We start from the raw sequence: 20,165 nt of genomic DNA on the forward strand, positions 1-20,165 counted from the left end.
ATCGGAGGGGGGGGGGGGGGCGGGAGTAGGGGGTAAAAACATGCCTGGATATAAATAACCGCAGGCATCGCACGATGCATGATCGTACGATGATGTTAGAGTTTGCGGCCGTTTGCGGCCGTTTCCGGCCATGTCCGGCGGATGCTACTGCTAAATCTATTAATCGATCGCTTCGCGTTTATTCGTCGGTGCGCGCATTAGTTGAGAAAAGCAGTTGAAATGTTTATCGACTGTTGTCGTTATCGTTATCGTTATGGTTATCGACCACCCTTAAATCTAAAGCGCATAGAATTGTACGGAGAAGAGGAGCCGCGTTTCGCGTTGCTAGACGCGAAAGAGAAGCGATGCGGAGAATACTCGGTTTCGCGGGTACAAATTGCGGGGAAACACGATATCATTGATAGCGTGTCTGGTGGAGGATGCGGAGCGCGTCGATTCGTAATATTTGCGTATGAATGAGCTGACCGGGACCCCGAGGGGGGTCGTGCGTAAATCTCTCAGCGGGCCCCAGTGTCCCCGATATTATCTCGGAAGGGGCCCTCTGCAGCCACTTTTAAAGAAGCTACAAGCACGTGTGCGCCCCGCGTAGCGTCGCGTCGCGTCGCGTCGTTCCGAACCGGAGCCCTGTCGAAAAACCACCGTGCCTTTCCTCTTTTTCTCCTTTCACCTTTCTACCGTCACGCTTCGTCCTTCTCGCGCAGTTTCCTTTTTATTCCCGGCAGATCCTAATATATCCGTGGTCGCGGCATATTTTCTACCCTCTATCGTGCCGGGGTCGGGCCACCGATATTTATCAGCCGGCCAGCGATATCGCATTCGCCCCGTGAAATTATATTCCTCGGAATTATCTTTTTCACATTCCCACGGAGATCTTTCGCGCGCATAATTAATAGACGCGGTAGAACGTTCGGACGAATTTTATGCCGCTTGCTCGCTGCGTTCGCCGACGAATCGCGGATAGAATTCGTAAGACATTCTTCTCCGAAATACGTTTACGTTGACGAATTTGATCGATTTTCTTTTTTTTTTTTTCTTTTTTTTTTTTCACTGTAAAATAAACGTTTCATACGTGTGACGACAATTATAAGGAAGAAATAAGGCGTGTATATAAAATGTTTGTCCGAGAAGATATTTGTCGGAAAGAAATCGCATAGAACGGGGGATGAAATATTTCTGAAAATCTTGCGGCTACGGTTTCGCGCGTACGTTTGCTGGTGAAGCACGCGGCACCTTTGCGCAATTCACCGGAACCGTCTATTCCGTTGTTCGAGTCGAAGCGCTACCGCGTGTGTTTCTTTAGGATCGCGAGTGCATAATGAAAAATTGAGAGAAAAGGAGGTACCTTGGAGCAGACATTGCGACAAGATCCGGTAGCCAAAGAACAGCAGGACATCTCTGGAACAAATAAGGCATAGAGGCAAGTCAGATCTTTTCGGTAGACGCAAAAACACATGGCAGCGATCCATGGAGAGGATCCGTGGAAAGGTCGCGTATTACGATCCTTTCTCCGCTTTTCCTTAGACACGAAACAGACGCGTGTCCTGCGTTACGTCAGTTGGAAAGAGAAAGGATCCGCCTTTATGGTGCCGGATGAGGGTAAGCGGGACACGTCAAGACCGAACGACCCTTGGAAAAGGCACGGACGATTACCGAAAGTCTCGAGTATTTGAAAAAGCTGTCACTTTTATACGTATTAAGTATACTAGAATACGTATTTTCTAATTATATCGTTTTACTCCGCCATCCTTTGCGAACGCATCGAGAAATTGAACTTGCGCCGGCGACAATTTCTTTCAACGATCGCAAAGTGCGATCCGAGAAAGAAATCTGTCGTCTAATGCGAACAATTTCTCTGTGAAGCAGTCGTTACTGCCTTTGAACGATACGATTACGGATAATGCGCACGTGCAGTTGGATACGAGTAACGTTGCTACGATATCCCTCGAAGCGTCGAGATCTTTACTTCGTTATCGTGCAATTTCCATTCTTCTCGCGACACGAACGTTATTTTTATTAAATGATCTCACGGTGAGAACGTAGACGCGTGGTGAGCGATGCCTCGGTGCCGGCAGTGGCGCGTAACTCGCGTCGTAAGTCGTAAGTGATCTTTTACGACTTTACGGATATAATATGCGGGTCCGGTCTCCGGTGGAATTGACTTTTGAACGAGGACCGAAATCGTGGATGCCGGCCACGCTATAAACGATGCACACGAGGCACGGAGAGCCTGGAGACAAGAAGAGGGTTCGAAGCGTGTTACACAATTAAGTTAATAGATAGCAGTCAGACAGAAATTGCGGCTAACTATGTTTGTCCGTGTGACTCGCTTCGTATATCGTGTACTCTTCGTCGTCAGCAGCCTATTTCTCTTTCCTCGTTTTCTCTTCTATCTTCTTTCTTTTTTCTTTTTATTCGTTTATTTCAGGCAGTACGTAGGAGCGTACGAACGTAGGAACGTTTAACACGCGACAAGTTTGTGCAGCTGATGAAATAGGAAAAGCGAGGTTAAGGTTCCCCGTTTTCGTCAGAGAAATAACAGCTGGGGCCTGTCGAATATCGATTTCACGAGGGACGCGCGAGTTGTCTCGCTATGTCTGAGAAATCACCGCGTAATCTAATTGCTAAAAATAATCGAAGAATCGTTAACCTATTTCGAAAGGTTAGAGAGGAAAGATAGGAAAACGGCGTTTGATGTCGGTGGCTAAATTGGTGGTGGAGTTGTGAAATTCGCCGTGGCAAGTGCGTCCCCTGAAATCATAACGGGTTTGTGGCTTCTCTCGAGGAACGACACAAAAATAGCCAACGTCGTTTGCGGCCATTCGACTTCCAGCCCGATCTAAGCTGCGAAAGTCCCCTTAATTTTATCCAGCCGGATGAAATGGAACGAGCAAAACCTCTGTCTCTTTGAACTTAGCGTTGAAGTTTAAAAGCGGCTCTGAGAAAGTTTTCAGAATCTTCTTTGAAATCTCTCAGACCTCCCCTCCTCTCTCTCTCTCTCTCTCTCTCTCTCTCTCTTTCTGTCTGTCTCTCTCGATATCGCTCAATCAGGCGTCGAGATTCTCTTTCTTTCTGTTTTCTTCTTTTTTCAACGGTTAGAAAAAACGCGATGGCTCGTTGTTTCAATGCAAAATCGAAAGAAACGTGTCAACGTGAATGTCTTGGCGTATGCCACGCGTATCGCGCATGTGGGTGAGAGCGCGGTATAGTTGCATATAAAAGGGCCATGCCTATTCTCGCAGCTGCGCCTTCCATCGCCATATCGTGCGCGAATGGTGACATCCACGTCGTTGCACTCGTAAAACTCGCACGATTCTCCCACGCCTAACGATGATAATCCTTCCAACAGATGTAAGATAAGCCAGGAAGTGGGAAAACCTTGCGCGAATTTGCATACGAACCGACGACTCGCATACATTCGAAACAACATTTATTCCAGAATGTCATAGGTATGTCGCGTTTAAAATTCCATCGATCCCATTTTTATTTGCCGATTTAGTGGCAAAGTTAAAGAATAAACTTGATTTTCTTGGTATAGGCGTAACAAAGTATCCCGTTTGTGCACAGCTTGGTAGGGTGCGCAAAGTCGATCGATCAACGATCATTGTTGACTCGTTGAACCGGCTGGCCTAATTAGCTCGTTCGTGTACATTAGTACGCGGTATACGACGAGTCCGTCTTCCGTTTTCGTCTTCCGAAGGATCCCCGTTTCGTCGCACTAGGCGCGAGTCATATCGCCGGCGTAAACGCGCTTGCTCGCTAGCTGAATGGAAATATTACGATTGCACGCAATAGCGGACTGCGGAAAGGGTGGAAGAAATTGATACAGTCGTCCAACTTGCCAACGTTTATCGAAGTGGACGGAGAGGAAGAGGATCGATCGAATATAGACGAATGATTTCGTAGAATTTTGTCGAAGGGTGGGAGAAAGAGAGAAAGGGGAGAAAGAAGAGAAAGGAGAGATAAAAAGGAGCGAATCGAGATACTATATACCGAGTGTCTCTCGACGTGTTTTTATCCGGCGTGAAGCTGTCACAGGGGTTTTATGCGTTTATTTATCTCTGCACTCTCCCGACACGCCATCGACATGTATCGAAAGGCGGAGTATGTCTCTATACTCTGCACTCTACACACTCTATGCTGCACATACACGCTGCTGGCTGGTGGACCGTGTCAGGGCCCTGCCGATCGCAAGTCGCGTTCTCCTTTAACCCCTTCGTTTCGGCGCGGCGCGGCATGGCGCGGCGCAGCGTGCTCGTTCCTTTTTTCAGCAACGCGTTTCGCGACAACCGGTCCAAAGAAATCGTTGCCCCGGAATCTCCGTCGCGACAGCACCGACGTAAATCTTTCAGGAAGTTCCGACTGTTCGTCTAATTGCGAACACTGTTGCGAAAATCATGTAACGGGACGCGTCTCCTGGCTGTCGAACCTGGCTGCCACCGACGGTGATTTAATTGCCGCTAAAGGATTGCGACAGCGCTGAGAAATTGAAAATCGAGACGCGGATACATCAGCGATCCTCTGTAAACCATCCTCTGATATCGTTATGTTACGTACTAAACGATCCGGTTGGTAAAGATCTTGTCCTTTACGGAGAAACGAGCGGATCGTTGGACCAAAGTCGCTCGCCGGTTGCTCGTAAAAGATCGGAGAACAAAAGTTGCAAGAACGTTAATCGTCTATCGCGACGATATACAGTCGTTTACGAAAATATCGCAACGTTTGCAGAGTACAGTATGATATGATCAATGGCAAGATACGAAGGCGAGAGAAAAGAAAAACAGTTTGATGATTACTCAGACTGATTTCAAATTTGATCGATGTAGTCACGATAGTCGTGTTTCCTCGGTCGTTGATTGGAAATCAAAGGTCGATAAGAACTGTTTCCGTCTTTACCGTCTTTTCGATTTTCACGTCGCTTTATGACGAGAGGAAGCTAACGATAAGCGAGGAATCCGCTTCGAATCGATCGGCCCGATCAAATGGAAATCGATTGTTTGAGTAGGGAATAGTCGATGTAATCGGTTAGGAAATTGAAGAATTGCTCGTCATCTCATTTGTAGATTCTGCTTTCACGGCCGTCTGATCGAGCTGTCCCGTTACGAAGACTTTCTGACGACGATCGCGTATGACAAAACGAAGAAGGAACGAGGAGCGAGGAGGAGCAAGTCGGAAAGATTTCGACGAGTAAAGATCCGTTTGGCGAGTGATCAACGACGAATCGAGTCGAAGAGGCATTAATCGATAAGTTGGATCGGTCGATCGATGTATTCGGAGTAGCGTTGCCATAAATCGCTTGCGCAACGTCGCGTTCCAATTTCCAGCTGAAAGACAGGCGAAATTGCACGCGCGGTATAGAAAGGATTTACGCGCAAACAGGCACGCGTTAAAATTACTATGATCCGGCTGGTTTTGCGTACTAACGCGGCCAAAAGCCAGCGGCGCAACGCTGAAGCGGGACAACGTTCCTCTTATCCCTTCTTTTTTCCTCCCTTCTGTCTCGTTCATCGCGCAACCAGATATTATTTCATGGCCCTTCGCTGATGGCGCATCCAGCCTGAAATTACTGCAATCGAATGACACCTTAACGATGTTTTATCGCGACTACCACAGCGGGTCGAACGAACGACGAGAACTTTGACGCGTGATTTATAGGAGGAGCTTGGCCATGGCGCAAAGTCTTGCCTAGGTGTGTATCGTTGATAGAAACAAGCGGCGAGTTAAACAGCGAGTTAAACGGCGACTCTCAACAGCGGAACAAACGCCTGCTCTACCGAAACGACGGCTTTCGATCGTCGATAAAACCGACAGTCAGAGCTTGTCCAGCGCATTAGCGTTGCATGGCATAAATATCGGTGCTGGTTGTTAGAAACTACGTTCGTTGCTACACAGTGCGAGGAGTACGCTGACTGATGGACGTTTACCGCACGGAGATATAAACGTCGCCTTCGCTTCGAACCGAGAGAGAGAGAGAGAGAGAGAGAGAGAGAAAAGGTTCGGCGTAGAATTTACGAGATATCAATTAGCACGAAATCATTCTAGTCGCGTGCGCACTCAACGGATAACGCGATATTAAGTCACGGTGACGCGACGCACGGAGCGGAGGAAACACGCGTGCAGCGAAAAGGTGAGAGGAACGGAGAAATGCGCGACGCGTTATCACCTCGCGAACTCTATACGAACGCGAACCTATACGAATACGTATCCACCTATACGCCTATGTCATGTGCACATACATACATATACATATACATATACATATATATATATATACACACGCATATACGAGAATACGCGACCGCCAATGGTTCTCTGCTTATGTATGTAAGTACGTATGTATGTATGTGACTCTCTTTCCTCTTATTGTACAAGAGGCGTTCGAACCGAGTTGAAGAGAGGCAGGGGCGAAGGACCGTTAGCGACAGCTCGTTCACACGCACGTGCACCATGTAAATTTCGAGACAGAAAGAGATTAAAGATCGGCAGACGGGCGACGAAACGCGGAACGAGCATTTTTTAAGAAATTCCACGAATCGCTAGTGTTTCGTTGATGGTGGCGTGTACGTTCGTTTCGATCGTTTCGATCGTTTCGAACGGTCGACGAATGCAGTGGCAGTTTTAATCAGCGAGGAAAAATTGCGGAAGGCGGTCCAAAGCGAGGAGCGCTTTTTGTCGCGTCGATTCGCCCGAGAAGCGAAGAGTTTCCGTCGACACTTGAGCGTACTTAGCCACACGGCACCTAGATAAACAAATGGCTGGCCGCTTCTCGAGCATGTCGACGATAAAGTCGAAGAAGGGAGAGCGTTAAAGATGACCGCGCGAATCGAACGGCGCGAGAGGCTGAAAAAAGTAAAGGCTGACAAAAGCGGCGAGAATTAATACGGAAGGAGAAGCGAAGAGGGGAAAGAAAGGAAGGCAAGTGCGCACATGTGGCCAGAAGTTGTGGCCGATATCGTCTCCGACGAGAAAGATGACAAAGATTCGCTGAATTTGTATTTTAGCGGAGTCGCGACCGGGACCGACCACGAGTTGACACGAACTATTTTAAAAATAATCGCCGTTCATCCGACGCTACGATAACGCGGCTAGCGGCACGACCAAGCGAGTTGGACCAACCAATGTTTCGTTTCGACCAACCGGTGTTTCCCAGAGTCGGAAGCTCGAGTTGTCCGGCCAGGCGACGGTCGCCGAATCGCGCAACTGAAATAAAGATGAAATAGAAAATTACCTTGTACAGCGTCGAGAAAAGGAGTGGCGACGACGATGACCGTCAACATCACCGTCGACAACCCGATCACCAGCATCGTTGAATATCGCGCGTTTCCATGAAATCGCGGTCGAGTCTCGAGATCCATGACGATCACTGACACCATCGGCGCATCTTAAAACACAACTGGCGCGCGAAATCTACGAACGATTGCGAACGACAGCGACAGAGTTGGCATGTCGGCGAGAAGCGGACTCGCGCGAAAACCAAGTGCACTGGAGCGCAGTCCGCGAGCGACTGAGCTTTTCGTCGCACTCGTGGCCTCGGCTCTTCGCTTCGGTAAGCTTTTTACTCGACCGAGTGGGTGAGAGGAAGAAGGAGACCAGACATCTAAAGAGAGAGAGAGAGAGAGGACAGGCCTGAACGAGAGATAGAGACGGAGGGATTGCGTGTGGGAGGAGGGAAAAGACGCGTGGCGCGTTGTCGTTGTCACGCAGTGCAACTGCTATTGTGATCGTGACATCTTCAGGCTGTACCTACACGACCCTCGGTATGCATTTTTTCGCCGTTCGTTTCAAGAAGCCTCGTGACTCGCTCTCTCTCTCTCACACACACACACACACACTCTCTCTCTCTCGATTGTCCCAAGTTATCGTTGCATATCTTCGTATTTAAAAGTTGAGTTAATGTTGCGCGTTGTTGGAGCGAGAAACAGAGGATGACACGAAACGAGATTCGAGTCGTACAGCTGGTATCGATCGTTGGTCGATTTCGTTATCTCCAGGCAAACGGATTATCACCGTTCTGAGCGAACGTTGACTGTACGTCGAAGCGAGATCTCATCGAAAGTCGTAAATTCGAAGGGACCAGCTCGGCCCGTGGCGTGGGTTAGAAAGCCACATTCCTGCACCGGGTAAACTGATAACCCGCGCTTGTACTTCCTCTGATAGCGATTGAGACGTATTACGAGCGAGCATTCGTTCGTCGTCGACTATCGTCGAAACACGGATACCGTTCGTTCTACTAAGATGTTTGACAGAATGTGATTCACTTTGGCAATCGCATGCTATTCTCTGATAACTGCGCTCTTTATACGGTACCGTTTTCAGTCGCTCGACGTACCTATGTATCTAAGTAAGATTTAATATGAAATAAAGAGATCAAGTTGCCTTTGCGTGGGCGTGCGAGCTAATTACGATGGCAAAACGCGATATCCCGTATCGATGCGATGGAAAGTGGAAATAGAAGTTGCGCGGTAGAATAATCTCGAGATTCATTCACTGAATTTCCACTCGGATGCGTCGCTGTGGGACGCGGGTTCCGTTCGAACCCCTCGCGAAGGCAATCGACTCGATGGTCGAGTAATTTATTAATTTATTCCGCCGATAAATCCGTTTCAATCCGCACGTAGGCTGCGGACGGATTGTTCCTCCTCGACTCTCTTTCTCTCTGTCCCTTTGCATCTCTGTCCACTTTATCCCTTAGAGCAGGCTTGCTGTTTCATCGTGGACGCGCGCACCAAACGCATCGGACCGTTATTTGCGATAACAATTTTATCGTCGGTAATCATACGATTCGTACGGTCGTATAATTACAATTCGCGAGGCGAGATGGCCGCGTGGCCTTGCAGGAAAATACGAAAGCTCGGCAAGGGAAATTCGTAGTCCATAGACGGGAGGAAAAAAGACCCGTGGATGAAACCAGTTCCAAGTCGAACACGGATAAATACTCGCAAAGTTTCTGCAAATGTGTACCGGTTTGCGTCGCAGGATCGTCGCCGCTTTGTACGCTATAAAGACCATTATTAATGTAACTTGGTACGCTCGGCGACTAATTTGCAAAATGAACGGTTGATGGCATTATCTTGGCGATGCTCGCGAGTCAGTCCTAGCACTTTCAACCATTAACCACGACGTTCGCGGTTACGGAACGTCGTACAATTTCCTCGCCTCTACTTTACTACATCTACTTTAACCCAAATGCTGTCCCTTTCAAGAATATTAAGCTACAATTGTCAACTTACTACGATACCTAGCTGTAGAAATAATCGACGATCGTGCGATTAATGAACAAGAATTTAATTCTGCCGGCACATTCGGCGATTGGTAATCGAATTGGTTCGTAACAGAAATGGGCAATCGCTTGTCTTTTCTTTTTTGCTTATTCCCTATAATTCCATTCCCTGTAACGATTGTATTTGTAGAATCGTTTAATTTGTCTGATTTTCGTTCGACGTTCGAAAATTTGATGGAAAAATTTAACACAACTTTTTCCTTTTTTTATTATAATCTCGTCAATGTTGGGTGCTACGTATATTCTCAATCAATATCAAGTAGTGAAGTAGTACGCAAAGGTTTTTCCAGTTGTTTTAGGAACGAGGCTGGTCTTAACGTATTCCATCGATGGGAGATCGTGCCAGAAACGTTTTTGCAATGCGGACTTTGCTCGGCTCGGTTTAACTCACTTAAGTAGTCGCAGTGGTTATTAATTATCCAGTGGCGAGCATTAATTGGACGGTATGTTATGCATCTATCGGAGCACCAGTGACGATGAATTCCAATTTCCTATTGCTATAGGCTACATGCTACTGCATACTATCACGATCTATGATCTTTAGGCGACATTCTAGAGTCCAGAGAAGTTGCAAAGTAAAAGTAAAGCAAAGGAGTAAGGGTAAAACGTGTCGAAAGTACTGAGCGATCGTAGTTCGATGGCCGAGAACTGTATACGGTACGAAAGACCGATTTTTCAATGAAAAATTGGCCAAATCGAAATTCCTGGTAATCGAATCGATCGTCGTGCAGAGTCGAAAAGGTGTCCAATAAATTTGCCGGCGATTTACTTTCCGTGCATGCGCGCTTCAAGTATTTGACTCACGCACCCTTCGAACGAGCGAAAGGAAGAAGGAGGGATAGGGCGAGCGCGTGACCAAGGGGAAAGACCAAATAGTTCTGTGAACATTGCATCCTCCGTCAATCGTCGGCTGCATGTCAATGAACCAGCATCGACCATCGGACAGAAATCGAGGACCAGCTTGCTCCTTGCTAGCCATCGTGAGAAATCGAGTTTCTCGCGTAAATTTGTCGCGCGTTTTCTACCGTGCCAAAGGAATGTCTTAAGCACGATCAGAATTCCCAATGTTTACCTCCCATTTGATCACGTTACGAACAAGCATACGAACAACCGCGATCCCAGTTCCATCTTTCTTCCATTCGTTGCATCGCAAGCGTAACATTCGCCTAACGAAGCTTCTCCTTTGGCCTTCCATAGAAACGAACGATACGATTGGACTCTTCGAATCGTCGAAATACCAGCGCTTTCAAATCACTCGCCAAAATGAACTCACCATTGAAAGCTGATTGCGTTCTGCCATTCGGATAATGCACCGTGTCGAGACCGTTTGCCGGCTTGTCATTATGGAAAACCTCGTCGTAAAGTCGCAGACGAACAATAGGGAATACAATGAGAGAAATCGGAACGCATTGGAGCCGGCAATAAGAACTCGCGCGTAGAAAAATGTCTCGGGTGAACGAAAAGGTCAAAAGGAAAGAACGGAAAGAAACTGATAGTTTTTAGGCAGGTTAGATTCTACGTACGTCTTGGTTATCGGAGATATACCATTTCTCGCGATGGTTGGATTTCAGGTAGTAGCCTTTCGGGCTAACCTTTTCAAGATCTCGTTATTTGCACAATCAGCGAGTCAGCTGAAAATACCGGCTACAAGCTGAAAGTCGTAACGCGGAAACATAGACGCCGAGTATCATAAATAAGATTCAAATATCTCGAGCCTGCGCGCTAAAAGTGCCTCCATTGAACGCGTTGTCATCGTAACCCGATATACATGCTATTTGTTGTCGTGGAAATTTGCCTCGCTGCGCGACGCAAGTCTCCGTCGCTTCGCCGATTCCAGTAGATCCGATTCGAAGTGAATCTAAGCGAAACTATACGAGAGCGGAAATTCCGCTCGAGCCGGCGAATCAAACAGATGACATTAAAAACTATTAAAAAGTAATTATATCGAGGCCACATTCCGATAAGATTGTAAGCAATGTTCTAAATTTGCCTGATTAAACGTTCGTTCGTAAACGAGATCGGGAAGAAATTTAAGGGAGAAAAGCGGGGAAAGGTTTACCGACCGCGTGCGACGTCGGGTGGTTCGAGGGTGGCGCCGTCGGCCAGCGCCTTCCGCTCTACAGAAACGCAACCCTTCGGACAAGCGAGTGGCGGAGAATCGACGCGGTGGGGTGGTGGAACGATAAACTCTTTCCGTCAAGGTGTCGGGGTGGATTGGCGCTGTCATATGGAGGCAAATGAGGCGCCGTGTTAGGCACTGTGGCCTGCACGGACGCCTTGCTGCGTGTAAAACAAGCGTGGAAAAAAAGTGTGGATTGCAATTGGTTCGCGCGCTCAAATAGATGCTATTAATCGGGTGAGTGCGAGGGTATCGGATATCAAGGAAGCGTTAGAGGCACGAGTGCGAGAGTACACGCGTTAACCGCGACCTCAAATGGGTCAACCCAACCCAGCAACCTAACGTGTACTCGTTTCTTCTTGCGATTCACTGGTTGGCCTAGTTTCCTCGGGAGCGAGCGAGCGAACGAGCGAGCGAGCGAAAAGATACGCGACCTCCGCTTGCTTGGAAAAACGACATCGAAAGTGTGCACTCCTCTTGATCCTCTGTGACTCTCTTTGGCCGTTGTGGCCGTGGTCGTCGACGTCGCCATCGTCGTCGCGATTCTCTCTCGTCGAAGCTTTCTTGTTTGTGGAACGAGAGCCATGGGATTCTCGCCGACCACGGAAATGCATTGATTGACACGCGAACACGGCAGCGAGAAACGGATTCAGGTGATAAAGCAGAGGTGAGAGATCGCGTTGCATTTCCTCTTACACGCGGAACTGCGATTCAACGAACGCGGACCGTCCTATGTACTGGAAAACGTCTTCCATTCGTGGATATCGTTGCATCACGGATGTGCTGTGCGGGCTTTTGCCTCTACTAAATCAGCTGACACGGTGCGTCGGAAACGAGCCTGTACGCTAGTTTTGCTCGTGTTATGGTGTTTTCGTGTGCTGCCGCTTGAACAAATCTCGCGTACGCGAGAAACCTAACGGCTAACCACGGTACAATCGCTTGTACGCGACCCTGAATTCAATTATCGATTCACCGAGGAAAATACTCGACAGTGCAGTTTTCATGTACCGTCGCGGGTTACTTTGTCTAAACCGTTGCTTAAATTCTTCTGCTATTCGTTTCGTCGAGAAGCGCACCGTCCGCTGCGATGTTTCAATGGCAACGTTTCTCTGACCATTGTCACAAAGTTAGTTGGATCGTTTAAACGTTGACTCGTTATACGATACGGCTGTTTAAATAGCCGAGTTATCGGATGTTAAGACTCGATTCAACACGGACGCACGATTCCATGCACGTTGATTAGGATCTTGCACGAGCGATTTCAATAAACGACAGTTTAATAATATGCATTTTTATTTTTATTATAGGCCAGCGAGTGATTTGATTGCATGTAATAAAAATGGCGACCAGTAAACCACCGGAAATGAATTACACATGCGAAATTTGCGGCCTGGAAGGTTTCAATGACGAAGAGATGAGATCTCATATGGTTTTCTACCATCTCCAAGGAGCCGCAAATTGCCCCTTTTGCGATTTAGGCGAAATTTCGCCGACGGAAATGTTGACCCACGTTAACAGTGCCCATCTCGATTATCTAACACCAAGGTATATATGGTACAATTATCCTTTTAATCTTGCACATATGATTTTCTTCATAAATATCCTTCAAATACATCATAAAGCGTTCAAACTGTTCTGATTGCGAGGAGAAATGGCGGCAAAAATGGGCCTTAGATGTCGCGCTACTACATATATGTATACATTCTGTATTCCGTCGTACAAAGTTTCTGAATTCGTTGCGAGCATACTTGTCTACGGGCTTATCCGGTTTGTTTACTAGTTAATTAACCATAGATGAATTGACACCGCCGAAGAAGCATTAAATTACCCCATTAATCCTAGTTACTTCTTCTAATATTTTTCTTGTTACACGTAGTTATGTCCAAGTCCCTTCTTCCTAGTCTTTATTCGACTATCGTTTGTCAAGTATATAGTGGCCATGTGTAGACAGTGCTATAGATTCAAATGAATCGTATGAAACATGATAAAAGACTACAAAGGGGAAACAGCATGTGAATTAGATATTCGTCGTAAAAAGTAATAAATACTTGACTCTTTTTATGTACATACAAGTACCGCTTACAATCAGTGTATATCTAAAGTATCTGTGTATGGTGATAACTACTTATCTCAATTGTTACAGTACTCCAGAGAATGACATGATGGCATTTATCGATGACGATTCGTTAGTGGATGATAGAAGAGACGATGAATGTCGCGGTCCATGTCCTTCTCCAACTATGTCCCCAAGTCCTCCGCTTCTTCAAAATGGTTGGAGCAGCTCGTTCAGTCCACGTGTTAAGCAGCAGCAAGAAATACCAAAAGTGGAACCACAGATTCCTAGTGCAAATGTGAATAATAATAATAACAATAATAACATTGGAAATGTTAATAACGGTACTAAGAAGTTTTATCGAGTTTCATCTGGTATAGCTCCAGTTACTGATGCGACATAATCCACAATATCTTTTCAGTTATCGAAGGTGCAGCTGGACACGGTTCTCCGCTGCGTTCAGGCCTAAATTTGCAACTACGTTCCCATGCTTCGCCAAAACTTCCAGTACAAGAATGTCCTATGTGTCCTTACAGTTCTGACAGTCCACTAAGGTTAGAAGAGCATATCAACAGACAACATTTTGATCTCACGTCGCCGTCCTTTCCACCTGAATCTCCACCATCGCGTGATGGTGTCTTCAACTGCCCACTCTGCGTCACGTCTTTCCCAAATTCTTCTGATCTTGAGCTACACGTTAACATAGAACATAAAGACATCTTGAGGTAATGTAAGATTTATATGTATTGCATGCATAACAATCAGTTGTGTCTATAGTAAATTGGCATGATTTGAAAATCAAAATTATTGTATTTCTTTTACAAAGCCCTGCGAATGGTGCAGCTTCCCAGTCAGCACAAGCAACCGTTGGTAGTGATACACCTGCGTGTCCAGTTTGCTTCAGTACCTCGTTTAAAAGCAACGACGAATTAACTGCACACATTGAAGAACATTTCAGTAAAAAGTGCACTCCATCTCCTATAACTCCAGACTTGTCTACCGACAGAATGTTAGCAAAGGATATGGAAAGACTTGAGAAGGAGCTTAGAAAATTACGCGAACAACGTGAATTTGAGATGTTAAGGGCGCAATATGGAATGGACAATCAAGGGAATTTTAGAGAACAAAGCGTCACCAATATGCAGCGGGCTGTGTATTCCGGCGAAATGACGATTGCTGATTATTACGAAAGACAAACCGAGCTCAGAGTAGCTGAAAGCAGCGGCATCGATGATGGCAGTTCCTGTACACGCGGTTATAATCTTTTCTTTCCACATCTATTTACTCATAACGTTACGAATACTTTTTATTACATCTTTTCATCGATTCTTTATAGGGCTAGTTTCCAAGATACGGGCTGTCAGTCAAGCATGTAGTAATGTATTAAGCACCTGGATGTGTTCTACCGTAGACCATTATGCAACTACCTATGGGGACAAAGGATGGGGATGTGGTTATAGAAATTTGCAGATGTTAATTTCGTCACTTTTGCAACATACAGGGTACAACGAGTTAGTTTATAAAGCGTGGAATTCTGGTTTGGGTAGCGGTAGTTCTACCAAGAATCCACTACGAAGTTCTATACCGTCGATCTCTAGACTTCAGAAGATGATAGAGTGGGCTTGGGCCCAAGGTTTCGATACTCAAGGAGCTGAACAGTTGGGAGGAAAATTGGTGAACACCAGAAAATGGATTGGTCCCACCGAAGTAGTCATACTGTTGTCTAGTTTAAGAATAAAGTATGTCCTTTAATTTCTATCATCTTTTTTTAGAGTCACATTATACATCGTGTTTCTATCACAGGTGTCAGCTGGTAGATTTTTATACACCAACTAATTCTGATGGCGGACACCCTGAAATGTTTAATTGGGTTTTACAATACTTCCAGCGGTGCGATGATTTCAAGCCACCTCTTTATTTGCAGCATCAAGGTAGAGACTAACAACGGAATTAAGAAAGCGAGGATAAAGAGGAAATTAGGAAAAACAACTACATTTTATTATTTGTAGGTCATAGTAGAACAATAATAGGAGTAGAACAGTTGAGAGATGGTTCAATAACAATGTTAGTACTCGATCCAAGCCATAGTCCAGCACAAATGGCACAATTTAACAGTACAAGTAGTGCACTTGGTGCGATGCGTTTGGTACGCAAGTCGATTGCAGCGATGAAAGCGAGACAGTATCAAGTCGTTGCTGTTACCGGTATCATGGAAACCGACTTAGAGTATCACGTAAGCTTTCATATATTTATTCATTTATTGTTTATCTTTTCGCTTATTTGTTATAGATGTGATTATTTATTGCAAGAAGGGCTAATTAAATTAAATTACAATCATTTCTAACTTCAGGAAAGCAAAGTATTACGTTTGATTCGGTTGCCACAAGATAGGTGAGATTTACTGGCCTGGAAAGGAATTAAATCTTTTGGGAAGACGATAGACTGCCTCAAACCAATTTTCTCCAGCATCCTTAAAGTTACATGACCGCAATGTTCTAGGTTTTATCATTAGGAGGTTTGCTCCACCGTAGTAGTTGCAGAAGTATTATTTAACGATATATTCCTGCATATTTTCGCCGTCATTCGTTGGCTCCTCAAATCACGTGTATCTAATAAGCCTGCGTCGTGGTTCAGAATTTTTGCAGTTAAAATTGACCGACGAACCTATAAAAGTTGTACTTTCTAAGAAAAAAAAAAAAAAAGAAAAAGAAAAAAAGGGAGGGGTGTCTATATGTTACTCGTACCGATCATTTTTTAATTCAGACTCAGCCTTGAAAATATTGTATTAGGGGATGTGTGCTTGGAAAGGAAAGTTACAGTCACGATGAATTTGAAGGACAGAATCAATTCGGTCGCCATTCCTTGGTCATAATGCTCTGCTCAATTTTCGTCGCACCGAACAGGCTGTGCTAACTTTTAGTCGACCAATCGTCCTATGCCGATCGGTGGCATCAGCGGAAAAAGCCATGGCAGATCTTGAAGAACGAGACTCTTTCGTAGCTGTGATGCTGTTATCGATTTAATGCTAATCACCGATTCTAAATATTTTTGAAGACACTCCACGTGATCAGAACGTTAAAGAAAGCATTGTCCGTGTTTTAACTTCTCTTTCACTTGTACTTTACATTTCTATGAACGTTGTTGTCAAAATGTTGTCAATTTTTAGTCAATAAAAGTATCAATATAACAACATATTGCAATACGCGTGGCGATAACAAATTTTATATACCGTCAAAGATTATTATTCTCTAATCAACTTTTATTCTCATTGCTTCATTTTTTTGGAGTGTCTACAAGAATAGACGACATATTTCCATATATTATATATACATTTATCTATATACATATACACATTCTTGCACACACTCTTCGTTGTATTACACTTCTTTCACTCATACATAAAGTACAACTACTTTCATACTACTTTCGGATATTCTATTTAATTATTGGATTACATTAAGGCTACTCATACGTTAATTTATAAGTTAAGAACAACGTTGCGAGAGAAGATCAGAGAGCAAGACAGTCCATTAATTTGTTATTTATATTACACGATTAAACGAGTTACATTGTTTCCATTATTATATTTATAATCGTCTGCGTTATTACTGTTATTATCATTACACTTATTGTATATTATAAATTGTATTGATACGCATATGATCATTGATACATATTTGTTATTTTCAAGAGATTTGGAAACTATCAAAAAATTCGATGTTTGTTACTGTGAAAGGTATTATAAGAAGAAAATGTATTATTATTTTATAGCTTTGATAATTTATAAAATGCACTAATTGAGTGAACATTTGTCTTTCTACTCACTAGAACCAGATGCAATAATTATGACTGACAGCAAAGATATGGTTATTACTTGCATTATATTTTTTCATACGCTCATTAAGAATATGTTCAATATTTTGGAATGTTCAGGCAAAGCAAGCTATGGAATTGTTAAGCAAGTGTAAAAAGAACTTTAAATTACTCACATGTCAAATTAAAATATATGCTTTGTTAGAATTCCCAATTTATGTGTGATTGTTTTACACCATTAAAAGAAAAAATACTTTCTCAATTTCCATATCCGATATTATATATTGCTCACACAGCTAAGGAAATTTAAATAAACAGTACATCCGATACAAATAAAATAACTTGTTTATTTCTAAACAAATTGCTTAATATGTTAACATTGTTTTGAGAAATACTAAATCAGTTACACGAAGTAAACGCTGTTTACTTCATTTTTCGTTCAAAATGCAACCTGAGCATGTTATATAATAATTATAATATATAGCTAATTTATATTTATATGTTAAATCCTAATGACCGCATACAAGTTTTATGCGCTTCTATCAAATCTTTACAGTTTTCTTCACCTAGTAGGATAATGCTGAAAAAGAATTAATGTTTTTGAATACAATTGTACTAAAAGATGTGTTTCAAGATGAGGTTATGTATTAATTCGCAAATAAAAGCATACTAATTCAGCTACACAGATTTCGTTAACAAATTCTTTTACTTGTTACTTCTAAATGTTCGAACTTAATTTAAAGACACTTGAAGTGAAAACATTATTTTCTCGAATATTTAAATATATTTGCGTACCAATCGTCCCTTGCCTTCTTCGTTTCAGGACAAGCGCAGCAAGGTTTCAATGGTTTGTCAGATTTTTGCACCTCCCTCGATTCCGCATTAACGGTTTGATTCGGTTTGTCATTTATAATACCCATTGTCATATATCGAGTACAATATTTTGCACTACATAAAGCTCTTCTAAAACCTCTCACATGCGCCTAAGATCATCGACAAACTGCACCGGCTTCAGCGCCTCCACCCCTAGTTTCTTGAAATTCAAAGTGCAGCTAAAATATCTTCGGCGAATAACATTAGTTAATAGTGTAGAAAACTTAATAGCAATTATTATGTACATATACTAGAAAACAACGTCTATAATTATTTTCTTTATTCGTTGAATTAACGTTTATTTTCACAATTTAAATTGATGTAAAATTGTACTATATTTAAAATCTCTTAAAAGAGTTGCCAGTTTCTTCTAATTTAAAATTTTTCTCGAGACAAAGAAGTGAATTATTTGTTATAGTCGTAAAATAAAATGTATGTCTCTTTTTTAATATGGACATCCCCAAGAAAGCGAGACTCGGGGCTATAGCATGGCCATAACACTGATGTGTGTTCAATGTGGGAATATCGCCTAGGGTCTGGAGCGATAGAGCAATTAACGTATCCCAAAAATCATTTATTTATGCCCGCATAGTAAGTTATCTTACGCCGAGCAAAAACCAAAACATTGAACATTTCTTATATCATTTAGTTGCAAGGTTCCTATAGTTTGTTGATCGAGATATGGATAATTCTGTGACGCATGTGAAATTTCGATTTCCTGTAAAGCGTAATTGTTACAATTAGTGGAAAGGCGAGGGGGGTTAGGTTGTGGGTGTTACCTTACCTCCCCACTACATTAGAAATTCGGTAGTTCTGCCGCGAGGTAGGGACATTTTTGTGTCGAAAGTCGCGGAGTTAGGACGTATTGCTTTGTTCGCTGGGTAAATCGGAGCGCGGGGTGCCCGTTTATTGTGGACAATCAGTGCGATTAGACGTATATCCAACCGTGTCTTTGGTACTTTGGTAGACATTTTTCTACCGTTCGAACCCACGCTATCGTTATTTTCATTTAATTGTACGTTCTTCCTCAATACATCGTTGTAATCAATTATTTAATTATTTTCTTTTCCTCGATTGTCTTTTTCGTTGCCCAATTTGGCGGTAGTACAATGAGTTTTCAAAATGTAGCCTGACCATGATCATTGTTTCGTTTCCAAATAATTTGTACCTTTTATATATTTGTTCTAATATTTTGCTCTTCTTTTTGTCCAGGTTACAATTATTTCATTGCGAGGGAAGCTTCCAAGTATTAGAGGCATGCTGCGGTATTCGAAAGGATGAGATGAAAGTCAAAAGGACGCCATGGTGATTAAAGGTAGATTTTATAACTTTTTGTCGAAATGTAGTAATATTTTATTCATTTCAAGGAAGGCAAACGTATTTATACGTTTGTTTTCTCTATTTAATTGGATAATTGGCAATATTTATCCAGTATTCAATTGAATTCGTTTCTCGCAAATATTTCGCGATATTAACGTAATTTAATATGTAATACGACAAATTCTAAATTCACGGTTTATTAAAAATATCAATATGAAAGAGGCAATATTAAAGAAACTACTTCTTTTTTTATTTCGAATACATTAACATTAGTTTGACGTAGATTATCTTGATTCTGTTTCATTTGAGTAAAAAATTCAAATAACTTTTTCATTTTTCTTCATTATTCCTAAATTGTCTGTGATAATATTGTTATTTCGACTTTTTCAATAATTTCTATTACATTCGAGAAAGTGCCTTATCACAGACAGGTTTGAACAGGTTCTGCGCATCGCCTTTTTTTTCGTATTGCGCAGCTTTGTTTAAACAGCCAGAAAAAGGGCGCCATGTTTTATTAGAACGAAGTCACGTAATACGCGAAGTATTTGAATCTGTAATGGCAAACATTTACTTTGGCGGATAATTTTTACAAATCAATCGTATTATGAAATATTCATATAGTATATATTTGACAATAATAGAAAATACTTTACATGAAAAATATTTCTAATGAAATATACTAACTATATATCTTTTTTCGTATTCTTGGC

At 43.1% G+C, this 20,165-nt stretch overlaps 3 protein-coding genes across 8 annotated transcripts in view; 1 reads left to right on the forward strand and 2 right to left on the reverse strand.

Annotated features, from left to right (window-relative positions):
* LOC100747365 (reversion-inducing cysteine-rich protein with Kazal motifs) overlaps positions 1-7,500 on the reverse strand; it is a 13,426-nt gene extending 5,926 nt beyond the window's left edge. Inside the window, exons 1-2 of the mRNA XM_003488511.3 lie at positions 7,226-7,500; positions 1,343-1,395 (exon numbers count right to left, since the gene is read on the reverse strand). Of these exons, the coding sequence (XP_003488559.2) occupies positions 1,343-1,395; positions 7,226-7,370 (198 nt within the window). The 5' untranslated portion in view covers positions 7,371-7,500. The remainder of the gene's footprint in view (positions 1-1,342; positions 1,396-7,225) is intronic.
* Positions 1-17,476, forward strand: part of LOC100746693 (zinc finger-containing ubiquitin peptidase 1) — a 19,330-nt gene extending 1,854 nt beyond the window's left edge. The window contains exons 1-9 of one of the 6 annotated variants that reach the window (XM_024366807.2): positions 7,488-7,754; positions 12,704-12,941; positions 13,540-13,793; positions 13,871-14,174; positions 14,276-14,703; positions 14,786-15,188; positions 15,253-15,380; positions 15,459-15,682; positions 15,800-15,939. In XM_024366807.2, the coding sequence (XP_024222575.1) occupies positions 12,736-12,941; positions 13,540-13,793; positions 13,871-14,174; positions 14,276-14,703; positions 14,786-15,188; positions 15,253-15,380; positions 15,459-15,682; positions 15,800-15,844 (1,992 nt within the window). In that variant the 5' untranslated portion in view covers positions 7,488-7,754; positions 12,704-12,735 and the 3' untranslated portion in view covers positions 15,845-15,939. Of the gene's footprint in view, positions 1-7,487; positions 7,755-11,312; positions 12,064-12,498; positions 12,523-12,703; positions 12,942-13,153; positions 13,434-13,539; positions 13,794-13,870; positions 14,175-14,275; positions 14,704-14,785; positions 15,189-15,252; positions 15,381-15,458; positions 15,683-15,799 lie in introns of those variants that run through there. The other 5 variants (XM_003488506.4, XM_033320108.1, XM_033320109.1 and 2 more) reach the window with 5 other exon arrangements.
* A 108-nt stretch (positions 17,477-17,584) lies between these two features.
* On the reverse strand, positions 17,585-18,328 carry LOC100746814 (cytochrome c oxidase copper chaperone). Its single transcript, XM_003488507.4, has 2 exons — positions 18,058-18,328; positions 17,585-17,842 (listed from the first exon to the last, which is right to left on the reverse strand). Exons 1-2 carry the CDS (start codon positions 18,186-18,188, stop codon positions 17,758-17,760), a joined length of 216 nt encoding a protein of 71 aa, XP_003488555.1. The 5' UTR covers positions 18,189-18,328; the 3' UTR covers positions 17,585-17,757.
* Between the last annotated feature and the right edge of the window lie 1,837 nt (positions 18,329-20,165).

This window comes from Bombus impatiens, unplaced genomic scaffold (assembly GCF_000188095.3).
Source record: "Bombus impatiens unplaced genomic scaffold, BIMP_2.2 scf_0237, whole genome shotgun sequence".
Classification (NCBI taxonomy): Eukaryota; Metazoa; Arthropoda; class Insecta; order Hymenoptera; family Apidae; genus Bombus; species Bombus impatiens.

Excerpts from the sequence above, each read along its gene's own strand:
- LOC100746814 (XM_003488507.4), bottom strand. The coding sequence starts at position 18,188 with ATGACAATGGGTATTATAAATGACAAACCGAATCAAACCGTTAATGCG. Across the intron at positions 17,843-18,057 it reads AAGAAGGCAAGGGACGATTG|CATTATCCTACTAGGTGAAG; the intron begins GTACGCAAATAT and ends ATTCTTTTTCAG.